General features: G+C 39.1%; 1 protein-coding gene across 2 annotated transcripts; it reads left to right on the top strand.

The window, feature by feature from the left end:
• The first annotated feature begins 1,772 nt into the window (after nucleotides 1–1,772).
• On the top strand, nucleotides 1,773–22,014 carry LOC146499500 (sortilin). 2 transcript variants are annotated; one of them, XM_085138050.1, is made up of 22 exons: nucleotides 1,773–2,334; nucleotides 3,265–7,265; nucleotides 7,559–7,621; nucleotides 8,168–8,244; nucleotides 8,318–8,414; nucleotides 9,918–10,085; nucleotides 10,241–10,314; nucleotides 10,553–10,599; nucleotides 11,805–11,941; nucleotides 12,030–12,113; nucleotides 14,360–14,420; nucleotides 15,240–15,392; nucleotides 16,081–16,178; nucleotides 16,260–16,359; nucleotides 16,458–16,632; nucleotides 16,727–16,920; nucleotides 17,479–17,671; nucleotides 20,877–20,993; nucleotides 21,076–21,217; nucleotides 21,311–21,417; nucleotides 21,506–21,623; nucleotides 21,884–22,014. In XM_085138050.1, exons 2-22 carry the CDS (start codon nucleotides 6,873–6,875, stop codon nucleotides 21,896–21,898), a joined length of 2,613 nt encoding a protein of 870 aa, XP_084994176.1. In that variant the 5' UTR covers nucleotides 1,773–2,334; nucleotides 3,265–6,872; the 3' UTR covers nucleotides 21,899–22,014. The 2 variants fall into 2 exon arrangements, with proteins under 2 accessions (XP_084994176.1, XP_084994175.1); XM_085138049.1 differs by having other exon boundaries at nucleotides 1,780–2,330; nucleotides 3,261–7,265.
• Nucleotides 22,015–22,818: the final 804 nt, after the last annotated feature.

The following is a 22,818-nucleotide window of genomic DNA, read 5'->3' as shown; positions in this document are numbered from 1 at the left end:
TTCCATGTCATAAAAAAATTTACACATGGTAAAATCTGAGCAATTTATAAAGTATCAAAATATTGTAACTGAACATGTGTAATAATGACATTTTTAAAAAATATATACAGTGCTCTGTTGTTACTGTAAAAGTAAGTATTTAAAGGTTCGGTCAAACAAAGATCAAATTAACCTCTTTTTGTTTTTATTGTAAAATAATGCTTGTTTTGGCATGTGATAAGCCAGGGTTGGATCTAACTCAAAAGCCAAGCACACCACACATTTACTGGCGAATGACTTGGTTGACAAGTCATTAGCCCACCTTGGTCAGTCCTCCTTTCTGCCTTTAATAATGATGCTGAATTACAAAATTACCTCGCTTTACGAACATGTGTTATCCACTATGACCTAAAACTAACTGAGCCAATAGAGTCACATGAAGGCCTTTACTAATTTGACACAGAAACTGAGCTAGTGGCTGATTCCTCCATTCATTATTTCATTATTGCAATAACATACTTGACATAGCGTCCTGCCGTGCCACAGCAAGAAGGAGTTCAAAGCAAATTTGCTCCCATTGCATTCAACCTTTTGCCATTTCACACACTTCGTCAACTGATGTGTGAACATGTTTCAGCTGTTGGTGCTGGTGCAGGGCATACGAAGCATTTGTAAGATTTTAGAGCAGCAAAACTGAAAGCTAAAATCTGATATTGCCACTTCTTAGCCATGAAGAAAGGCAGGATCTGGCATGTTGGGTTTCAAGCAGCAAATTCTTGGCAAAGCAACCAGCCTCAATTTTGTAGACCTGTCAACATAACCTTAGTTCATTTTGATGAATCAGGGTTGGAGTGGCTGATTTGGTGGAACAGCACTGATGGATGCAGGTCGGCTGACCAGACTGACACCCAGGATTTGGCACAGGCACCTTATCTGTGAGATTCGAGCTTGTCCATGCCCTCATTTAGAAGGATCCAGTACTTAGAGCCATACAGAAGTGTAGTAATAATGAGAGGTTTTCCAGTTGCGTGGCTTCTAAACACATGATGTGAACTTGTAAGCAATTTTGAATGATCATAGTGGAACTGTAGGGTCAAGTGAATTTGGTCCCTGTCACACAGGCCTAGACACTGGTCCACAACGATTGGTTTTTGGGTAAAAATGTATATTTCCTAACGTTGGCAAGTTGGCACGCACTTTACCAACCTTTACTACCGCTTGTCAGGTAGTCAACCAAAAGAGAGAGTAAAAAAGAGAGTTGCTACAAAGAGAGCAGCAGCCAAAGCAATGATGAGGTTTTTGGTGCTGCACACTCTTTGCAACCGACTTACCCAGCAACAGCCAGCAACCTCCAAGAACCACTGCCAACAAATCTGGGAATGCATGTTTTTCCCCAGCAGCTGGTGGCTTCCCTAGGAAGCTAAAACCTTTTTAAGGTTTCTCACTTGACATTATGCACACATTGCTCAACTGATGTTCAAATATTAGATATGATACAACCAAAAACATTTTATTGATTGCATGGCTGCCTGTAGTTTTTCATGTTTGAAACTTACTATCTTTATCAAACTAAGTGTGATGCAGAGCAGAAACTACACCTTGGAGAACAGCTAGACAAATTTTGTAGACAAGTTTAATTTGCTCAACAATATGCTAAAGACCAAGGCAATTACCAAGAGGCATTTGGATGCCAGTTTCTCTAGCGACCGGGTGTCACTGACAGCATGGCTGCGTGACTCTATAGCTTTATCAATCACTCTTGATTGGGAATCTTCATTTTCCCTCACAACCGGCTTGCCTGGTCTCTAAGCCCGAGTGTCACGATTCCAAAATGGCACATTTTTGCAAAACCTGAATGTAGTCAAGAATAATTAACAATTGCTGGTCATTAAAAAAAAAGAATTTAGATTTAAGGACATTAACCACAGTCCACACACTTAACTGTCATTTTTTTCACTAGAAATCGTTTACAAATTTCCCATATCCTTATCAGATAATGTGTCAGTCGTGAACTGACTATCGACACAACAATTAGACCGAAAGTGATTTGAGTGCTGTTAAAACAGGAAATTAATCAACAGCCTGGAAAACCCAGAACTCTCCTCTTCGTGACGTCGTCTATCATACCACAGCAGAGAGTGAGAGGGGGAGTCAGACCGTGTGGGCACAGCAGCGGGTTGGACGAAGAGTTCCTCACCTCGCACGAAGGAACACCGTATGAACTAACAGACGGACAAAATAACCAAACAACTTAACTGGTTTCTTTGCTGATCTGTGCCGTGCCGTGTCGTGCCCGCTGGAGAAACAGAGCCTGCACAGCTTCGAGAAACGAGAGATCGGTGGATATTCTGGTATGTTATTGTGCCATTAGAAACCATGTCCCAGTCTTTAAGAGCCTTTCGGTTAAAGTACCGACAAGCAGCATTTAATGTCTGCGTTTTATCGCATTGAAAGCCATGTGTTTTTCGCTTTCTGACTGTTGCCTTCACAGTCGTCCCTTACTTTTTTTTTTTCACTGCTTTTAAGTAAATTTGAGCACAGTAAATAAGTGAAACTATTACATCCGCACTGAAAGTAACAGCTGCATCGTCGAAAATGTGTAGAGACGTAAGGACTTTAGATTATTCCTCAGGGTAAAGTTGATTCTTCCAGAAGTTTGCAAACGCAGCACGAATTATCTTCCTGTTGATGTATGCCGGTGATTCAAGCTTCCTTCCTAGATCATTTCTTTCTAAAACAGAACGCTTTTACTTGTTTACTATGTCTTGTGGTGAATTTTGTACTGCGGTCATCTAACCGTATCGAGATATAAACAGTGATCAAAATGCACATGAACCGTTTCAAAATTTAGCTACCTGCTTGGCTTCAAAAATCTGTAGGCTGGTGACAAGCTATCTGTCAAACGTGCATAGATCAATGCATGTTTTTGTTTAGGTCTTTTTGCCTTAACCTTTCTTACAAATCTTTTACCTGATTTTTTTTTTTTTCACTTTTTAAAAAAAAAATCTGCTGTAGAATAGGATGACCAACTGTCCTTTTTTGCACTTGTAGACTTATAAAAGCCTATCTGACATTTTTTTTTAATTTCACCATTCATTAAACGCACAGAGAAGGCTTCGTTTAAATATGTTAAAGTTTTCTTTAAGCAAACAGTATTATTAAAGTTCTTCATGACTGGGCCTAAGGGTCCTCTTTTTTTGGAAATCAAAATATGGCCACCCTGCTGTAGAATTAATGTTTGTCTGTCATCAAAATCTGAATATTTACTTCTCCTTTTGCAGGCAGCTCTTCCTCACAGAAACCATGGTGGCGGCCATCCTGAAAATGTATTTCTTTGGAACAGCACTTTCCGTCCTTGCAGTCCTTTATGAAATAGCGGACTCCGTTGGTGGTCTCATGCACGTGCAGGACCATCACTACTTACAGGAGCTGAACCAACAGACAGAGAGGGACATTTCTTCAAACAACTGGGGAGGGCGGCCCGTGACTAAAAACATTGGCTCATGAGAAGATCGTCATGTTGTAGTTTTTGGACATGTTCTGCAGCTGTCTGGAAGGACATGGAATGTTCACTTATGTGGATTTATGGTCCAAATGGTTCTTTCTGTTTGGGCACTTTTTTGTAGCCCATTGTCTGCTGTCATGTCTTGTAGCAGCTATTGTGTAAAACCACTACTGAACACAGAACACATTCCTTGTGTTAAAAGTACACATTTTGTATATATTTTTCTAAGCAAAGTGAATGAAAACATTGGGGGATTTTTGATGAATGTTTTTGATGTGTGTAAGTTTATTGCAGCATGTAGAAGTCAGAGTACAAGGTGCGCGTTTCGGCTTGGTAGTGATCCAGCAACTGAACTTGGAGTCCAAAAGAGAAATGCAGGCTGCCATAAAACTAACAGGTCTTAACAAAACATGACTTCTCTAGAAAAGAAAAAAAACAAACAAAAAACTTTCAGACTTCCAGCAAAAATTGCGCAACAAGCTCTCCACTGTGTAAAGATCTGTCTGCCTTTTTGTTGTGAGTAAGGTTTTATGAATCAAATATGTGTTGCGCGACAAAGCTGGGAAATGATCTGTAAAAGCTGAAAAGCATGACTCTGTGCAGGATTTCAACATGAATAAAGGTAAAATGTTATAAATAACATTTGTTCTTCTTATCAAGCGCAGATACCATCTCAGGCTTTTCAGGAGACAAAATCAGAAAATAGAAAGTGAACAGTGAATCACTGTTGGGAGCTAAATCAGAAAACCTCTGGTCACAGAAAAAAAATCTAAATAGGAAATCATATTCATCAAAGAAACAGCATTTTGGGGGCATTTTAATGTGAATTATATAAGAGTTTTGTGGTTTACCACTTTATGATCTCTAGTTCTTTCAAGTGGACAAAATAACCATTGAAGCTTGAATGGTTTCACTGCACAAAAGACTTGGCTCTCAGTCTTTGATTATCCCAAGGGCTTTTAAAGTGTTTTGACAATCAGGGTAGCAGTTGTGGAATTTGTACGTAAGCAAACCCAAGCACAAATAAAACCAAATCAGAGACAAGTCATTACAAAAAAGTTTTTTGTCTTTCTACACACTCTTAAGTTCACTTCTGTGGTTTCTGCTTCTGTGCCCTAATAGGATATGGGATAATACATTTAAGACACTTTCTTTACCTTTAAACCTAATTGGAACCATGTATTATTTTACCTATTATAGAATTCAGTTCATTCATTCAACCATTTTCTTCCACTTTTCATGGGACAGGCCACGAGAGCAGCAGCCTAAGCAGCAAGGCCCACACCTCTCTCAGAGGAAAACTGAGGCCTTCCCAGGCCAGCAGAGAGATATAATCTCTCCAGCATGCCATGTGTCTGCCCAGGGACCTCCTTCAGGTGGAACATGCCACTCAATTCAATTCAATTTTATTTACATAGCGCTAATTTATAACAACTTTTTCCTAAAGTCACATTATATTGTAAGGTACATTAAGCTACAATATTAGAATGAAACTCCAGCAATCACACAACTCCATTTCAGCAAGCATTTGGCGACAGTAGGAATGCAAATTTTTTTTTATCCCTATTATCGGGAAGAAATCTTCAGGAAAAGCAGGCTCAGGGAGAGGAATCCATCTTCCATGACCAGTGAGGGGACGGTAAAGACAAGAGAGCAGAGAGAGACAGAACAAAAGACACACTACAGGAAAGAGAGGCAGTGTGAAATAATAGCTAATGATTAAATATTGTGTTGTATAAACATGCATAGAATGAAGAGATAAGACTGAAGTACAAACACTTAGTGCATCATTGGGAAGCCCCCAGCAGGCCAAACCTACTACAGCAATAATCAAGGCAGCATTCAGGAACATCTGATCAAGCCTTAACTATAGGCTTTAACATTAAACAACATTTTAAGCCTTATTGTAAAGTAGAGAGTTTCTATCGCCTGAATCTGAACTGGGAGCTTTTAGAGCGAGCTGATAACAACAAATTACAATAGTCCCCCTGCAGAGATAAGTTCCTGGCCAAGTGTCTTAAGAAGTTCATTCATCATATCAGCAGTGGGATGGTTCTCTAATGTTATTGGGTTGGCACACCAAAAACTGAATTTCCAGTTTTATTATGCTGTTGTCAAATATACGTTACTTGAAAATGGCAAAAATGAGAGAAAGAAAAAAAAAATCATAAGCTTAGTTAATTCCCTGCTATTAAAGTTGATATCACTGAAAATAGGCACATATGAAAAGCGAAGAAGATTTTGAAATCCATAATAATCCGTTTTAATTGATTGATTGACTGGAAGTCCAGCCATCGCTTTGATTTTCGGCAGAGCTAGGCAGAAACAGATTAAGATTCACTCTTCCACAAAGCAAATTTTGGGTGGGTGGCCAGAGCCCCCCACTGACCACCCATTGGTGGCGCCCATACTTGTTGTTGTCAGTTTTCCAAATTCTCGAGTGCTTTTTCACTATAAGGGTTGTAGTTGTACCTAAAAACAAGTCATTAGAGGTGACTCATCATAAGATTATGTTTTGCGTTTTTAACTAATATATCTTGTTTTACCACTTCAGTGGTTTCGGTTTCCTACCCTTAAATGCATACAGCACCATTATAATTAATTTTCTTTAACTTTAATCCTAATTGAAACAATGTATTAATTCACTTTCTATATCTGTTAAGATGAAAGTTCCTGTATTAGCTCACATGGTCTCTTGGAAATGAAAAGGTATTCCAAAGGGAAAGCCTGTTACAGCTGCTTTCACCCCACGGTGAAAGCAGCTGTGTAATTCTGTGGCACCGCATCTGACTTGTTCAGGACATGACTATGACGTCGTAGCAACTTAACTAGATGAATCATAGCCATAATTCCCTGAGGTATTTTGCCATCATAGCCTATCATGTTCATACATGTAAATATGTAAGAAAGAATTGTGTATGTTTCTGTTATGTGTCCTGTGTACTGTTTGTTTGTATATGTGTCTTTCTGGCTGCTGTTTCAACCAAATTTCCCCTTGTGGGACAATTAAAGGATTATTCTATTCTATTCTATTCTACACATCTGGAAGCAACACAAGCTAATACATGTCGACCTCTTGCGTTAACCTGCCCATACTACTGCGATTTTATGTCACATTAACGTCTCTTATTTCTTTCAAAGCTTGCTAGAACTTTTCTTTTGAAGCTGTCCTTAAAATGTCCTTAACTTCTGTAAATGTGAATTCCAGTTGTTTTTTGTTGTTGCTAATTCATTTGTTAATTTATTGACGATAAGTGAACGAATCACGAATTAATCTGTTGTTTTAAGACAAACTCCCCCAAACTTTTTTCTCCCTGCAGTTAGGTCACCAGGATGCGGGCAGAAGCACCTGCTGGTGGTGGAAGTGCCACTTAGCGCAGCACTTTTTATGTTAATGACCCGTCCAAGCACTTCCCACACCCACTTACCTTTAGAGTACAACAAAAGTGAGTCATTATTGCCAGGCATATCGGTCAGTGGGACTCTTTTTTTTTTTAATTGTAGTCACATCACTGTCGACATGATCTGGAGACATTTGGTGCTTTTGGGGGTGTTCGTCGTTCTTCTTATGAGAGTTGAATGCAGAATCAAGGAGGGAAAGACGCTGACTTTCCGCCGGACTCAGCATAGTGAGAGCCAGGGCCAAATGCGCCGTCGCCCCAGGAGGGATGCCAGCAGCTCCCCAGGCACTTCCAAGCCTTCACATGGGCCTCCCTTCACCTCCTGTCGGCTCCTCCTCACCCCCGCCGAACACGAGGTTCTGGATGATAACACACACGAGGTGAGCTGCAGTTTGGTCAAGGCAGGTGCAACGTCCGTCGTGCCTTTTATTTAATGTAAAGAAAGAGATTCCAGGACTTTGAAGTTGGTACCAGTTTTTATTTGTGTTTTGCAATGCTTAACAGGGTTTCTCAACCAAGTGAAAGTAATATAAACACGTATAGTAATGTAAGCCCGTATACTCATTTGGCAAACAGTATTATTGGGAAAATTACAGGAAATTGTGAGAAGAGATCTAATTTAGCTTGTTAGGCCTGTTTTTGTGATGTGTGAGTTTTTCTCCTCTCTCTTTAGACAGGTTTTAATGGTGATGATGGTTCCTATGTAATTCTCACATGGGTTGGTGATGATACAGGGGTGAGTAGCTTCTTATACAGAACGTTTATTGCATATAGCCTCTTACATGTCACAGGGGCACAATAGAATTCAAGGTAGAGTTTGTAAAGGAAAAAAAGTGCCACAACACACAAATATGCATCAATATACGACAATGAATTAAATATAATTGAGGCTGATTTTAAACACAGCAAATTCTCCTCATTCTTTAATATCCATGGGTATGTAATTTCACAATACCCCTGGTTTTATCCTTATCTTACTAGTTCTGTCAGTGACAACTGGAATATAGTAATGAAGTGTTAAGGAAAATATAAGAAAAACATACATTTCATTAGCTCTTACAGTGGTCACAATCTCTGAGCTTTCCATCTTGTACTTTAAGGATTTGTTTATAGAATGAAAGCACAGATTTGACCAGGTTTTTGCGCAGTAAGAGACATTTCAGACAACATGCTGGTTTAAAATAAAAGCCAAATTAAAGTGTGCTATAAGATTGGATCTTAATCTAACTGTGACTTTTTAACCCAGTGTTTAAAGTTGTAACTATATTTCTTCATTTGATAGGTGGTCTTGGTGCTGTCAACAATCAGTGGTCCAGTTCATCCTTTAAATGAAGGAGGCTCCTCACGACTTTACAGAAGGTGAGTTAGAATCTGATCAGCAGCTACCGTGGGCACCTCAATCAAAACGTAACCATCTTTCCTCTCTCATCAGCACGGATTATGGCAAATCTTTTCATGACATTTCTCAGAGCATCAACCACACCTTTATTAAGGAGGAATTTGGAGTCAGTGTTGGACCTGGGATCTCTGTAAGTAGCACTATTTTACACTCTTACTTAGGGATGGGTATCGAAAACCGGTTCTTGTTGAGAACCGGTTCCCACTGTTTCAATTCCTTGGAATTGTTTGCCATTTTTGCAAACGATTCCCTTATCGATTCCAGTCGCCCCGAATGACGTCACCACGTTGCGGAGCGTCATTTACCTGGCAGGAAACATGGCGCGTAAGCGGCTCAAACGCTCAAAACTTTGGTTATACTTTACGAGAACGGATGACAACAGGGCAACTTGCAATACTTGTAAAGTAGATATTTCATTTAAGGAAGGAAACACTACGAATATGCAAAAGCATTTGCTCACAAAACACGCGATAACCTTAAATGAATGTCGTGTTTTTAATTCCGCTCCGGACTCGTGAATCTCAACCCAGCAGCAGCGGTAACGTTTGCACGTCCTCTCCCGTTAATGCGGCAGGTAAATAATCAACTAACAGTGCATATTATGTTAGCGCGATCTGCCTTATTACAAAACCTGCCATTACTGTGCGTTTAGGTGACCATGATGAGAGAGAGAGACAGAGTCTGGCTCAGATGCTGGCAGTTCTCGCTGCAGTCTACCGGTAGCGTCTCCTTTCAGGCCAGGATAGACGAATGTCACCGAGCAGTGACTAAGTTTGTGGTCAAAGGCTTGCACCCATTTGCCACAGCAGATGATTTTCAGTAAGTGAATGTGTTTAATTGTAGGCAGGGACATTACTGGATATTCTTGTGTAATTGCTACTGAATAATTTATGTTATACTTTGTTATTGCTACAGAAGAATATTTATTTTATTATTTTACATTTACAATTTTTTTTTCCTGGGGGCCCAGTGACACCCCATTGAAGAGCTGTAGGCTGTGGATCTCTTAAGATCTCACTGTTGGGTTTGTAAGGCCATGTTACTCCTAAATTTCTATCTTGGTCAAAGAGAAGATATAAAACAAAGTTCTAAGCTATTAGACCGTAGTGTTCTCCTTTTTTTTAAAAAAGAATCGATAAGAGAATCGATAAAGAATCGAATCGTTAAACAGAATCGAAAATGGAATCGGAATCGTGAAAATCTTATCAATACCCATCCCTACTCTTACTAACACTTTTCTGTGGGTGTGCAATGAAAGAGCAGTTAGTGATGGTAAACTGCATTGCACGTTTGGCTGTGGACCTTGTGATGTTTTGACATGAAGGTGTGAAAATATCTTGTATGCTGACATCTAATCAGCTTGAGTCTTACCTACTAGTGTTCTTACAGTTTTGTCCACAGACTGATTATATTGCACGGAGCTATGCAAGCAGAATCTTTAGCTGAGAAAGTGGATGGTTTTCTTCTTTCTTTCTTTTTTCTTTCAAGTTCATGAAATCACAAGTACAGAGCTTGCATGCACTGAATTTTAAGCAGACAATTCTGCACGAAACTCCCAAAAGTTATTGATGAAGCTAAAATTCTTTCTCAAATTTCCATCTCTGAGCTGTTTTCCATTGATTTTCACTGACAGGTGATTTTAACAGCCGACACACCGGTGCTTAACAATCCAGGTGGGATTATCTTCACCTCAACTGATGCTGGTGCAACCTTCAAGTTCATCCAACTGCCCTTTCACCTGGCGCAGCCAATCGTGTACCACTTCTCCAACCCTGACTATCTTGTGGCCCTCAGCATTGATGTGAGTCTGTTGAACTTTTAAAGTCCCTTAGTGGTTTCCGTTGCTTTGTTTAATATTCCTGGCTATCACACAGACACACATGTTTATCATCCACACAAACACACACCAGGAACACTCCTTAATGTGTAAACATTGCTCTGTTTCCTGACTTTCAGGGCGGTCTTTGGCTTTCTCTGGACTTTGGGGCCTGGTGGACAAAAGTTCACGATGGAGTGCATTCTTTCTCATGGTGAGAATAAAGAAGGAAAAAGAGTTATTCATTCTATCAAACAGATAGCTCTGTGGCACAAACATAGTAACTGGAAAATGCATAATGACATGCGTAACATGTGGGACTTTGAATAAACTGAGATGATACGAGCAAGGTTTTTCTGAAGCAATAAATGCTTGTTTAAAAAGAAACAGAACCTATTAAAATTGTGACATTTTGAGGTGTTTGTAATTTTTTTCCTTCCTCTTTCCATCAGGGGAGCTGGCATAAATTTGTTCTTCAGCTGCAGTCAAGTAGATGCAGGTAAGAACCTGTAAAGCCGTTAAAGGGTTTTGTAAAACTGGTGCAATTTAAAGATCAAACACTTTGTAATACAGGCTTGTCTGTATTCTAGTGTGTATATATGTTTTTATTTTGTGTGTAACAGGGTTTGCATAGTCATAAGAATTCTGCTTTTAATGTTTAATCTAATCTGCATCTTTATGGCTTTTGTAGCCAAGTTAAAATCTTTAATATCTCATAGGAAAAATCCTTTGATTATGGGGCGGCATAAAAGCTATTCAAGTACAATAAAACAATAAAGCAACTGAAGTAGATCAAAACTGACATGCTATAAGCACATTGCAAAACAAGTAAATAAATTACCAAGTTGTGTGAGGAACTGAGGGGTAGAGTATTGAGATTAAGTTTGATTTATAATTGCTAAGATGACTAAATCCATGTTAGGAGAAAACCTCAGGAAAATAAAGAATCACGGGCCCAGAGTTAATTCATGTACATGGGCGATTCCTGAGCACGATCTGTCAACTACAGAGTCGTGCAGGAATGCGTGCCAGGCATCTGCTCAAACTTTCTTATATACTGTCTTACTCATGAGTGGAGTACAAGTTAAGGAAAAAACAACTTCTTATCTGGTGATTGCATACGAGGCTGCACAGGGTGCAGCCTTGCAAGACAAAGATGAACAAGTTGATTAACGATCTTGTAGTGGGTGTTGTCTAAACTTGAGCAACTTCTTCATGTGGTCACTTTGTTCCAGTTAAAGAAATGCTGACACGCTATGTACAGGCATTACTGCGAAATTTAACGCTAAACATAAGCAATTATCACAGTTAAATAAAGAAATCTTTTAACAATCCATAAGTAGAGCAGCGCTTATTCTTAGACAGCTACATGAGAAAACACTATTACCTTACCCTCCACAGCTTTTGATTTGGTGGATTTTTACACTGAAAGTCCTTCTTGACACAACCCCAAAAGGATCTACGTCTCCTTCCAGGATCAAACTTTCACTTGTCCGTCAGATGTGTAAATCACTACTCTTGTGTACATCAGAGCCTAATTTCACAAGCTTTAAATAAATATAAGTGCTTTTTTTCACTCAAAACATTTATTGCTTGTGAGGGTGCATGCTTTATGCGGATGAGCAATGAGCTTAAATGTGTTTAAGGCAAGTGCACATTTCTTATTGAACTTATTCGTGTTATTATTGTCATTTGTCGATACAGTTGAGGCAGAGGAGAGGGGAGATTTAATCCTGAAAAGAACAAAGGACCTGGGGAAGACCTTCACCATAATCCATGAGGACATCTACAGTTTCGGTTACATAGGAGCGTTTCTCTTCTTCTCCGTTATGGAAGACCCGGTAAGATGGCTGGATCATTATTTATACACTTCGGTCTATCGAGTAGTATATATTCGATCTATATAGTCATGCATTATTTTTCTCCTAGAGATCTCCTCGTGTGATGTATTTCTCATCAGACCAAGGAGATACTTTCAGTCAAGCACTCCTGCCTTCTGCATCCACTGAGCAGGTGAGAGAAAATATCAATCATCATTTCTGTTGAGTGTGTTAGCAACAACATCTAATATTCTACAGGTAGGTCTGGGAATTGAACCAATTATGTTTGGTAGTATTCAAAATCTAACTGTAGCACAAGGCAGTCAAATGTATGATCTTGATTACTTCTTAAGCGCTTGAAATGAAGGCAGCTGGATGTCTTTTTGATTCATGAAGACATTTTTTTCTCTCATCCAAGAGACTTCATAAGTTCTAAAAACTGACGGAGAGGTGGCTTCACTCCTTACCTCACGTGACCCTCATACCCTCATGCAGCCTTAGTCAGTAACTCTTGGGACAACCTCCAAGGCAATGATCTAACTCATCAGTTTTTAGAATTAAAGAAGTCTTTTGGATGAGCGGCAAAACGTTTTCACAAACAAGAAGAAGTCAAGTTTACTTTATTTTAAGTGCTTAAGATTACCATGACCGAGACGACCAAGGACAGATTGTGCTTACTTATCATTCAAACTAAAAGAGGATCTGTTCTGCAAGAATTCAGCTCAATTTTTAATCTTGGGCTCTACTAGAGCAACTTTGTTTGATTCAGAGTCAAAAGTGTTTAATATTTATCTTTGTGCAGATCACCAGTGGTCTCTCTCTTTAGGCCAACATAGCATGAAGTCCAAGAGCCTGTGCAGATTTCCTTGGCTTTAGTGTTGTTAACATTTCTATACTCCACCCTCTGTATATAATTTCTTGTCTATATTAAATACAATACAGATGCACCTCTGTAGTGTAGATATTAACACATTCACCTTACACGGTAAAATTAACTTGTTCAGTTCTGGGAGAAGAAACAAGCTCAGCCTCACAAGTAGTGCATTCCTAGATCTGATCCAGAGTCTGGACTCCAGACTCTGGATCAGATCTAGGAATACAATAAAAGAATAAAAGTGGAATCTGTGCCAAACCACACATGTGGATCCATTTGCTGTCGGTGGGAAATACGTGGGCGGCTGAGAGTACTTAAAAAAAGCAACTGTGGCACAGAAACATAAAGTGTTTTGATGACAGCAGCATTATGTACAATGTAGCCAAAAAACCTCTTGGGGGGCTACAAACAGTATGAGACCTCATTAGAATCACAGTGAACACTGTGGACGTGGTAGTAGAGCTTATTAGTGCCTTCAAGTACTAAAGAGTTACTTTAAACTAATCAAACTGGGAGATTTTGAGGTAATGCAAAGCATAGTATAGCACTCTCTTAATGAAAACAGTCTAATATGTTAATAATGTCTTGGTGTTGGTACCAAAATATATTACCAAAATTAGGGCAGTTTCTCAAGGGTCGCCCAACACGGTAGTGCAGTAACAGGCTGAAAATGAAATCAAAAGTATGGCTGATGATTTTTGGAGTCACCATCAGCTTTTGCCCTCAGGCAAATCTGATGAATATACAGCAACGTTTTCGCTTTCTGATGAATCTCCAGTAGATTCATCACATTTGTCTGAGGGCAAAAGCTGATGATGTGTTCCCTCGGGTGAATTTACTGTAGGTAGATTCAGGAATTTTTTCAGATCTAATTAATCTACTGTAGGTTAATTCATCAGAATTGCCTGAGGGCAAAAGCTGATTATGCGTGAACTCGACACATCATCAGTTTTTGCCCTCATTATTAATCCCCTCCTGCACTAAGTATTTAAAAACAGATTGTCTAGTCAACACCGAAATGTAACCTTCCACTAAAGTGCACAGCCATTTGTCTGCTTTTTTTTATCAGCACATATTACTGACCCTTCAAAGATATAGTATTATTACTGCTTTTAGTTCTTAGTAAGTTATTAATAAGCAAGATGTGGTTCTACCCTTTCCCCCCCAGCACAACACAGTAGCTTTAAATTGAATTTAATTGGCACTTATAAGGATTTTTTTAAAATGATATTGAAATGTTTATCGCACCGCTCCATTTGTCTTTGTGTCAGGTTTATGGGTGGGGAACATTAAAGATAAATGCAGATACTTCATTCATACTAAGGAAGTTGGTTGATATGCAAAAAAACCCATCAGTGGCAACATTTTCCCTTTCAACGCCAGCTGAACACACACCTGCTCTGATGAAACACCCACACATCTTGTTGACAGCACAAACACACATTCTGTCTCACGAAGATTAGACAAGATTTATAGCAAAAAATTGAACGAGTCATCTCTTTTGTGTGTGCGTGTTTTTTTTATCCACGTCTGCTCTCGACTTTCATATGTGTCTCTGTCTGCAGTTTTATTCCATCCTGGATGGAGATGAGGATATGCTCTTCCTGCACGTGGACAACCCGGGAGGTATCAGACAGATACATAAACCCGCAAATGGGACCTTTTAATATCTTTGAAAATGTTTTCCATTCAAAAAGCCACACCTATAAAAATTAACCCTATGACTGACACATATTTGCAAACGTGTCCTCACAGCATATCAGTTTTTGTTTTCTGTTGAAATGGAAAACTTCAACTGTAAAGGCAAGACTGGTTCAACAAGTTCTTGGACTTGCTGACAAATCAGTCCATAATACTGAGTGTGTGTTTGTCCATGCAAGTTGATCTCATGGCTTTGTTCCTTTCTTTCTCTGTTTTTATCTCCCTCTCCAACTCGTGCCGTTTCTTTTCCTTCCTCATTCCATTGCAATTTTATTCTCTTTTCAGTATAATACAATTTTTTTGTATTATTCACACCTGCTTGAGACAGTGGTGCATGGGTGGTGTGGGGTGACTTTGTCTTTTGCTGGCTGAAACGCAGAACTTAGGTTTCACTGCAAAAGCTGATAAGCATATCTTGTCGACATGATATAACATGACATGTAACACAAATACACATGCACACACCAGGACACACATTCAAAAGCTTAACATGTCCCCATCACCTCCCTCAGGTGATGGATAAATGTTTTATTATTATTATTATTTATTTTGTTAAGTCACTTAACACTGGCCTATGAATCATTCAGGCACAAGAATAACACCTAACTCAAGGTATTAATCAATGCTTTTAACACTATCAGCCTTGGTTTAACCTCCTCAGAGTCCAGACAACAACATTATTGCAAATGTGTGTAATTTTGTGAGATACATTCGTGCTTTTCTCCCCTTTCCGTTTTATTTCAGACACCTTCTTTGGGACCATGTACACCTCAGACGACCGTGGGATCTTGTTCTCCAAATCTCTAGAGCGCCACCTGTTTGATGGACATCGAAAGAGTGACTTCACCAACATTACTTCACTGAGAGGAGTGTACCTCACTAATAAGCTAGACGTTGGTAAGATTCTCCATACAGGTATTGTATGCATCTTCTGTCTTGTAGCCTTTCGTACATAACTCCTGTAAAAAAATGGCTTTAAGCTTTTGATTCCAACCCCCAAAATGTAGCCCCCAGTTGTCTGTTTGTGACACTTTATGAGTTATAAGTGTTTTAATTGAGGAGATTGGACACGCTGTAATGCCGCTTTCAATTTAGTGCTCATCCAATAACATCATTGTCTGACAGAAGAGAACACGACTGTCATCTGCAATACTGCAGTGCGGTGCTGAGAGAACAAAATATTACCCAACATTAACGAAACTAAGGAGCTGATTGCTGACGTGAAGAAAAAACAAAGACAAAGACCAAGACAAAGACGGTTTGTAACACCCGGAGCAGGTGGACTCCACCCTGCTCATAAAAGTTACAAAAGAAAGAAAAAAAAATTAGTAGGAAAACTTATTAAACTTTACAGAGAGGTTGTCATGGCACATGCATGGCCTCAGAATTGTTGAGCAGAGCACAAAAGCCAGGCTGTGAGACTTCTAAAATCATCCCATAGGAACAGAAGCTCCGTCTTTTCTTTTGTTTTTTTTAGAGTAGCCTAAAAACAAATCATTTGATTTTTCAGTAAACAGCCATGAGTTGCATAATGACAATTATATCTAAAATCCTGATTGACCGGAATACTTTGTTTTTCTTTCAGATGGCCGTATAAAATCTGTCATTTCATTCAACAGAGGAGGGACGTGGAGACCGCTTAAAAAACCAGAGAACATAAATTGTGGAGACAAGATCAAGAGTGTATGTTACATAGAAAATTTTTTTTATTTATCTGTCTGTAAGTATGTGTTTTCATTTTGATCTTTTTTTTTCTTTTGCCAGTGCAATCTCCATATACATGGGGAACACAGTCGTAATAACCATATAGTTCCCATGGTGACCCTGTCTGAGCCGGCTGTTGTTGGTCTGGTTATTGCGCATGGTAATTAATATGTAATTACTTTCAGTGCTTCAGTCCAAACCATTTCATCAAATACTGTGTAAAATGCACACTTATAGATGATTTCCTCTTTTTAACAGGCAGCGTGGGTGATTCTCTGTCGTCATCGCAGCACCCCGACGTGTTTGTTTCCTCAGATGGAGGTTATAACTGGAGGGGGACGCTGAGGGGTCCTCATCACTACACTATATTGGACTCTGGGGGTCTAATTGTGGCTGTGGAGGCCCATCGTGAAGGACAAGTCAAGACTATCAAGTACTTTATTCTCATTTAAAGACCACAGGGAAGTGACAGGAAGTGTTTTCTTAGATTTAAAGTTTTCTCTTTTTCTACTGTTTTTCACCACCAGATTCTCCACGGATGAGGGTCAGTGCTGGAAGCTGTATAACTTTACGGATCAGCCCTTCTTTTTTGCAGGCCTGGCGTCTGAGCCGGGTACCAACGCCATGACCGTCAGTGTGTGGGGCTTCCGGCCCGAGGAAGACGGCCAGCCCATGTGGGTAGCAGTCACCATTGATTTCCAGAGTCTAATTACCAGAGAATGTAAGTCTAATAACATCTACGACTACTGTGCACTCTTTGCTCTTCACTGGTTTTTATGGCATGTTGCCACCTGGTGGTAGGTTCATGTGAGTTGGTGCCTTGTAGTAGCTGTTTTCCGGCTGCAGAAGCAGGGATTTTCCACAACCTCTAAAAACCTGTAAAAACACATCCCTCTTGTTTTACCTCTGTTTATGACGCAGATTTGAAGAAGAAAACAGACCTGTTTGCATTTTGTTTTGTTTTCTCCTCTACAATTTGTGTGAGATGCTGTAATTAAACCACACCCTTTTATCTGGTGGTGAAAAGATAGATACTTTCCCGGGACTTTTGATATTTCCCCTGTGGCATTTTGCTTAGTTGTATTGCAGATGCCGTTTTGCACTTGCATTAGTAATCTTATGTAAGTGAAGTAAGTGTTGGGACAGACTTATGTGTCACTAGTTTGACTAACATTGCCTAAAACTGCTTTATTTACATTCTAGGTTTGGTTTTGTTAAACCTGCATTTTTTTAAAAGATTGTTAGTGACAGTTAAATAGGTCATCACTGCCTTCATCAGGTAATGACAACGACTATGAAGAGTGGTTGGCTCATTCAACAGAAGGAGGGGACTCGGAAAGAAATGGATGTGTCCTGGGTGTTAAGGAGACCTACAGGAGGTTAAAGAAGCAATCTCTATGCCGAAATGGGCGAAGCTTTGTGGTAATGAAAAAGCAAAGCCCTTGTCTGTGCACCAGAGAAGATTTCTTGTGGTATGTTGGATTGTTTTTTTTTTTTTAATGGTCCTGTAACGTATTACATATTATTGTAAAAACCTTTCATTTCATGATATTTTGCTTCCAGTGAGCCAGACTCTTTTCTTTTTTTCCTCTTTGTTTTTAATGACCTTGAGCAATAGTTCTCAAGGCTTTCTGAAGGTCTTCTAAAGTTTTTCTTTGCACACTGGCCACTTTTCCACTCATTTCCAGTCACCATCTGACCATTTGTTAAGCCACTTAATGATGTGGTGAAAGTGGGCAGGTTTCAAAAGAAGTCATGTAAGTCATGTAAAAAATACTATCTACAGTATAGGTGGACAGTATATGAACATCATGTTCTTAAGAAGTACCTGAGAGACGCATCTCTCAGGTACATTATATTGGACTCTGGGAGTGAGTATTTAAAAACAGACTCACTGTTTGACGTGGCCAGAAATGGGCTCAGTGGAAGTGTGGCTGAGGTATGCTAAGTTACACAAAAACTGAACTGAAAATCAGTGGTACCAGGTCTTATGGAATGATGAGTCCTAATTTGAAATTATTGGTTCAAGATGTCATCAGTATGTATGGATGAGATCAGGAAAGGTACAACAGTAATTGTCTAAAGCCATCTGTAAAGCACAGTGGATGCTCTGTCATGGTTTAGGGCGAGGAAAGTATTTGATTGCCAGTGGCTTAAATTTTCACCATGTCAGTGATCCAAAGCACACAGTGAATGCAGTAAAAGCATACCAGGATGGAAGAACACGCAATGGAACACTATCAGTCATGGATTGGTCTTCCCAGAGCCCAGACATCAGTATTATTGGAGCAGTGTAGGATAATCTTAAAGGAGAATGGAACAAAAGGCAGAAACAGCCGAAGAGCTTTGAATGTCTTTCAAGGAGCCTGGAGATTTATTCCTGAAAACAACTTAAAGAAATTAGAAGAAGGCTTGCTGAAGAGAGTACAGGCTCTGTTGAAGACTATAGATGGTTTTACTCAGTGTTGGGCAAGTTACTTTGAAAAAGTAATTAATTCTAGTTACTTGTTACTTCTTCAAAAAAAGTAACTGAGTTAGTAACTAAGTTGCAAGATATTAAAAGTAATTAATTACTTGAAAAGTAACTATTGCGTTACTTAAAAAAAATGTTTAACCCTCTGGGGTCCAGGGTATAATTGGCCATTGTTAACTACTTTTGATTTTCCCTCTACATTTCACCTTTAAAAACTATTTACTTTGCCTTGTTTGGTATCATTGTTTTCAGCACAACCTCACGTGTCTGAATTTACAGTTATGTTTTCATTTTGACTTACTGTATTAACACAACTGATCTAAAATCAGACAAAAACATAAAATCAGAGTAGAAAAAGTTATATATATTTTTTACTGTAACAACCACAGACATGTTTATTGAATCATATTTCATAACTTTAAATGCAAATATAAATTGTCAATTTGACCTTTTACCTTAAAAAAACCCATTTTGAACTATTTACAGAACAATCAGCTGTTCTGTATTCAATAAGATGCCACGCAAATTATTTGTGCCACTCCAAAAAAATAATTCCTGTCCACTATAAAGGAGAACATCACAGCCTGATACCTGCAGGTCTGACAGCAGCAGGTGTATCACTGCTCCTGTTTTTTACCTGGAGACAGCAGTCACCTGATTGTTCTGACACACAACACAAAACTACCCACAACACTACACACTAACTACACAAGACAACACATTAACTACACACTCCAAACATGCTAAACGTCACACATCTCAAAACTCGCGCTCTCTCTTTTTCTACTGTCTTTCTTTCTTTCTCTCTCTCTCTCTCTCTCTCTCTCTCGCCGTCACTCCTAAAACTATCCCGTCTTCCTAAACAACCAAATGTCATGTTGTCCATATAATTTTTTGATTGGTCGACATGGTGCATTTTTCCACCAACATGAACGGGCTGGTTTTTGTTGTTGTTGTTTTTTGTTTTGTTTTTTTATTTTTTGGTCATAAGCAGAGAGTGCTTGCTAGCGCTGTCCTTAGACAGTAAACGTGACAAAAGCATTCAGGAAAAAACACAGAGTATATGTTGTTTATCATGACTCTGGTCTTACGTGGCCTATAAACACAATTTAAAAACTGGTATATATCACCTTGTTGCTTTGTCATCTTAAATTGGTCATGTGATTGGCTTACCACGACTACTTTATTCTTCCTCAGTCAAACAGCAGCACTCATGCGATTGTTTTGCCCCCTTAGCTACAGGTGTTGTGCCAAAAAGTGATTGTCTGCCAGAAAGTGATTGCCGAGTGCAGCTGCTGAATGCTGTAGCGCATAGTCAGCTTCTTCAATGCAACTGATATAAGGTGCAGTAAGCTGAACACAGCTTCAGCCGTCTGTTTGTTGAAAAATAGTAACGCAACATCATATTTTCTTGTTAGTAACAGTAACAACGTTGTAACGATAGAAATAGTAATTAGCTAGATTACTCGTTACTGAAAAAAGTAACGCCGTTACTCCCATCACTGGTCTTACTAAATACTGACTTTCTCATTTTCCTAAAAAAAATAAATAAATAAACAAGAGCTTAGTCAAGACTTTTGCACAATAAATAATAATATATTACTTTATCTTAGCTGTACAATGATTCAAAATTCTGAGGCCTTTGCTTACATCTCAGAAGTTCAAGATCAGCTTTTTATTTTCCATTTACTTTTTCTGTTTGTTTGCTTGTTTTCCTTTTTAATGAAGAAAGGCGGCATTGTTCGGCTTTTGGCATCTAGTTAATGGCTGTGGCTTTTAAATGAGAGTGTAGCAATGGCAAGTGTGACCTGAGTGCTTTCCTTGCCAAGGATGAGAAAGCAGACGATCATGAACTTCTTTTTGCAGCAAGCGACCAAGAGAGACAAGTGTTCTTACAGTGTGTAAAGCATAATGCTGCTCTGTCTGGAAAACATTTGAATCACTCAAGCACAAAAAAGGCAGCTAACTCAAGGGATGCTGTGTCTGCACATAACAGACAACAAAATTAAAACAAAATTAAAACATTTTAATTGCATTCTTACCCAAAGACCCAGCATTACTGTTTTTCTTTTCCTTATGTACTGCATTTTCATGTGTCTTTGCACATTTTTTAATAATTTGCTGTACCCATTTTCTTGCAAAAGTTTAAGAAGAGAAAAGCATTTTGTGGTTGCACTAAAACTCTTTTTTCTCCTTTACTACAGCGACTTTGGTTACTATCGACACATTAACACCTCAGAGTGTGTGAGACAGCCAAGCGCTGCAAATAAAACCTATGAGCTCTGTTTGAATGGAGAGGAGGATGAGCTTCTGACAGAAGGGTAATTGCCTTCATAAAGCAAGGAGAAACACCACCTTTATGCGCACATGCAAATCTCACTCTATTCCCTTTTGTCTTTGTAGATACCGCAAGGTCCCGAGTGATAGGTGTGAGGGTGGGTTCAGTCCTCAGCTCATAAAGCAGACAGTCAAAGCCTGTGGTATTAAACCTAGTCCTGCTCCTCCTGTAAAGTCCACATCTTCAGTCACACACTTTGATACACCGGTCAGTAGGTTGATTGTGCTTTTTCAGTCTTTGCTTCATTTTATAAAATTGTCTTTGTTTGGATAAATATCAACCTTTTCGTGTATTTTCCAGCGAGAAAAGCTGGTGTTGATCCTGGTGTGTGCAGGAGCAGTCATCATCGTCCTCATAGCTATTGTTTCTGCTGTGATTGTTGTCAAGAGAGTGATTTATAGAAACAGGTGAGTCACGCATACTGTATCTGCTGCATGTTCAAATTTAAGCACCCTGAAACCTCTGACCGTGGTGGTCTCCTGCTGTCTGCTACAGGACACCGATATATCGTTTCTCCAACCTTCGACTCCAGGACGACGAAAACTCCACTGCAGCTGATCATGAAAGTGGCACGAGCAGCAATAGCACAGCCTGCCAACAGGACTCAGATTATGTAAGTGTTATTTAGCACTCCCAAAAGGTTGATTGATCTCTTCGTCTCTTCTTCAGACTGTAGGAGGAAGTCACTTGGATAAGTGACAAAACGTTTCTCCTACTGAAAACGCTGCATCCGGATGAACAGAATCAACTTTTTGGGATTTCCTTACCAGCATGATTGAGCATGCATCGAGATGTTATTTAGCACTGTTTTATAATGTTTTCCAGATGGTGTAATTTTTCTCACACATACATTTTGTGTTCTCTTTTTTCTAGGATCTCATTGAATGACACAGCAGACATGATTGACACCAGCTGCACTGAAATGGACTGCATGTTGCCTTGGTTTTTTTTATTTTTATTGAAGCTCCCCAAATGTTTGAATGTCTTAATTTATTGAGCTGACTTTGCTGTTTTCGCTCTTTGTACATATGTATGTTTTCTTGATTTACATGTTTAACACATTGTACTTCTGTACAACATAAAAATAAAATCCAAAACAGAATGTGCATTTAAAATGAAACAAATTCTGCATATTATGGAGTCTTCGTCAAAATGTTACAGGTTAAATTATACTCCAATAAATTTCTGCTTAAAACCTGTCCATTTGATGGCGGTGTTGACGCTTTTATCGCTCCCATGTCATTTTAAAATGACTGAAGAAGAAGATGCAACAGGAAGTTGGTGTGACATGGTAAAGATTTTGTTTTGACAGATGACTCACTACTAAAAAAAAACTACAAATATACATGGGACGGTAAACAGTTTCTAACAAACTTAAAAGTCAGTAGTTAATGTGACCACTTTTATTCTTCAGAAGATAAACCCTCTTGGCCAATCACTGACAGCATGTTTTTGCTGGTGGACTAATCTCTGATGGTACAAGCTCTCCAGGACTACTGGCTGAAATGCAACCCAAACAGAGCCTCAAACATATGTCTCAAGATTCATTCTGTTGACTACCTCTGTACATATTGCGGACAATTTGAGTAAGAAATTTCAAAACTAGATGCATGACTTTTGCCACTGATTTTCAGTCCAGTTCTTGTGTAATTTGGCACACCTCAGCCCTTTCTCCATGTTTCCCTTCCTTAATATCGGCTTCTTCAGAACCCCCCCCTTTCACTGAGACTTTTTCACTGAGGCTTTAGTGAAGCATGTTTTGCACATTTGGTCAATAGTTGCTATAGGAAATGATGCAATTGGAAATG

The sequence above is a fragment of the Neolamprologus multifasciatus genome, chromosome 17, assembly GCF_963576455.1.
Source record: "Neolamprologus multifasciatus chromosome 17, fNeoMul1.2, whole genome shotgun sequence".
Taxonomy (NCBI): Eukaryota; Metazoa; Chordata; class Actinopteri; order Cichliformes; family Cichlidae; genus Neolamprologus; species Neolamprologus multifasciatus.
The sequence above is the reverse complement of the archived record's forward strand: the minus strand, read 5'-3'. Positions and strand labels throughout refer to the sequence as shown.

Bases quoted from the DNA above. Each gene is read 5' to 3' on its own strand.
- LOC146499500 (XM_085138050.1), top strand. From the start codon at position 6,873: ATGTTAATGACCCGTCCAAGCACTTCCCACACCCACTTACCTTTAGAG. The intron at 7,266-7,558 runs GTGAGCTGCAGT...CTCTCTCTTTAG, and splicing joins TGGATGATAACACACACGAG to ACAGGTTTTAATGGTGATGA. The intron at 14,421-15,239 runs GTATCAGACAGA...GTTTTATTTCAG, and splicing joins GCACGTGGACAACCCGGGAG to ACACCTTCTTTGGGACCATG.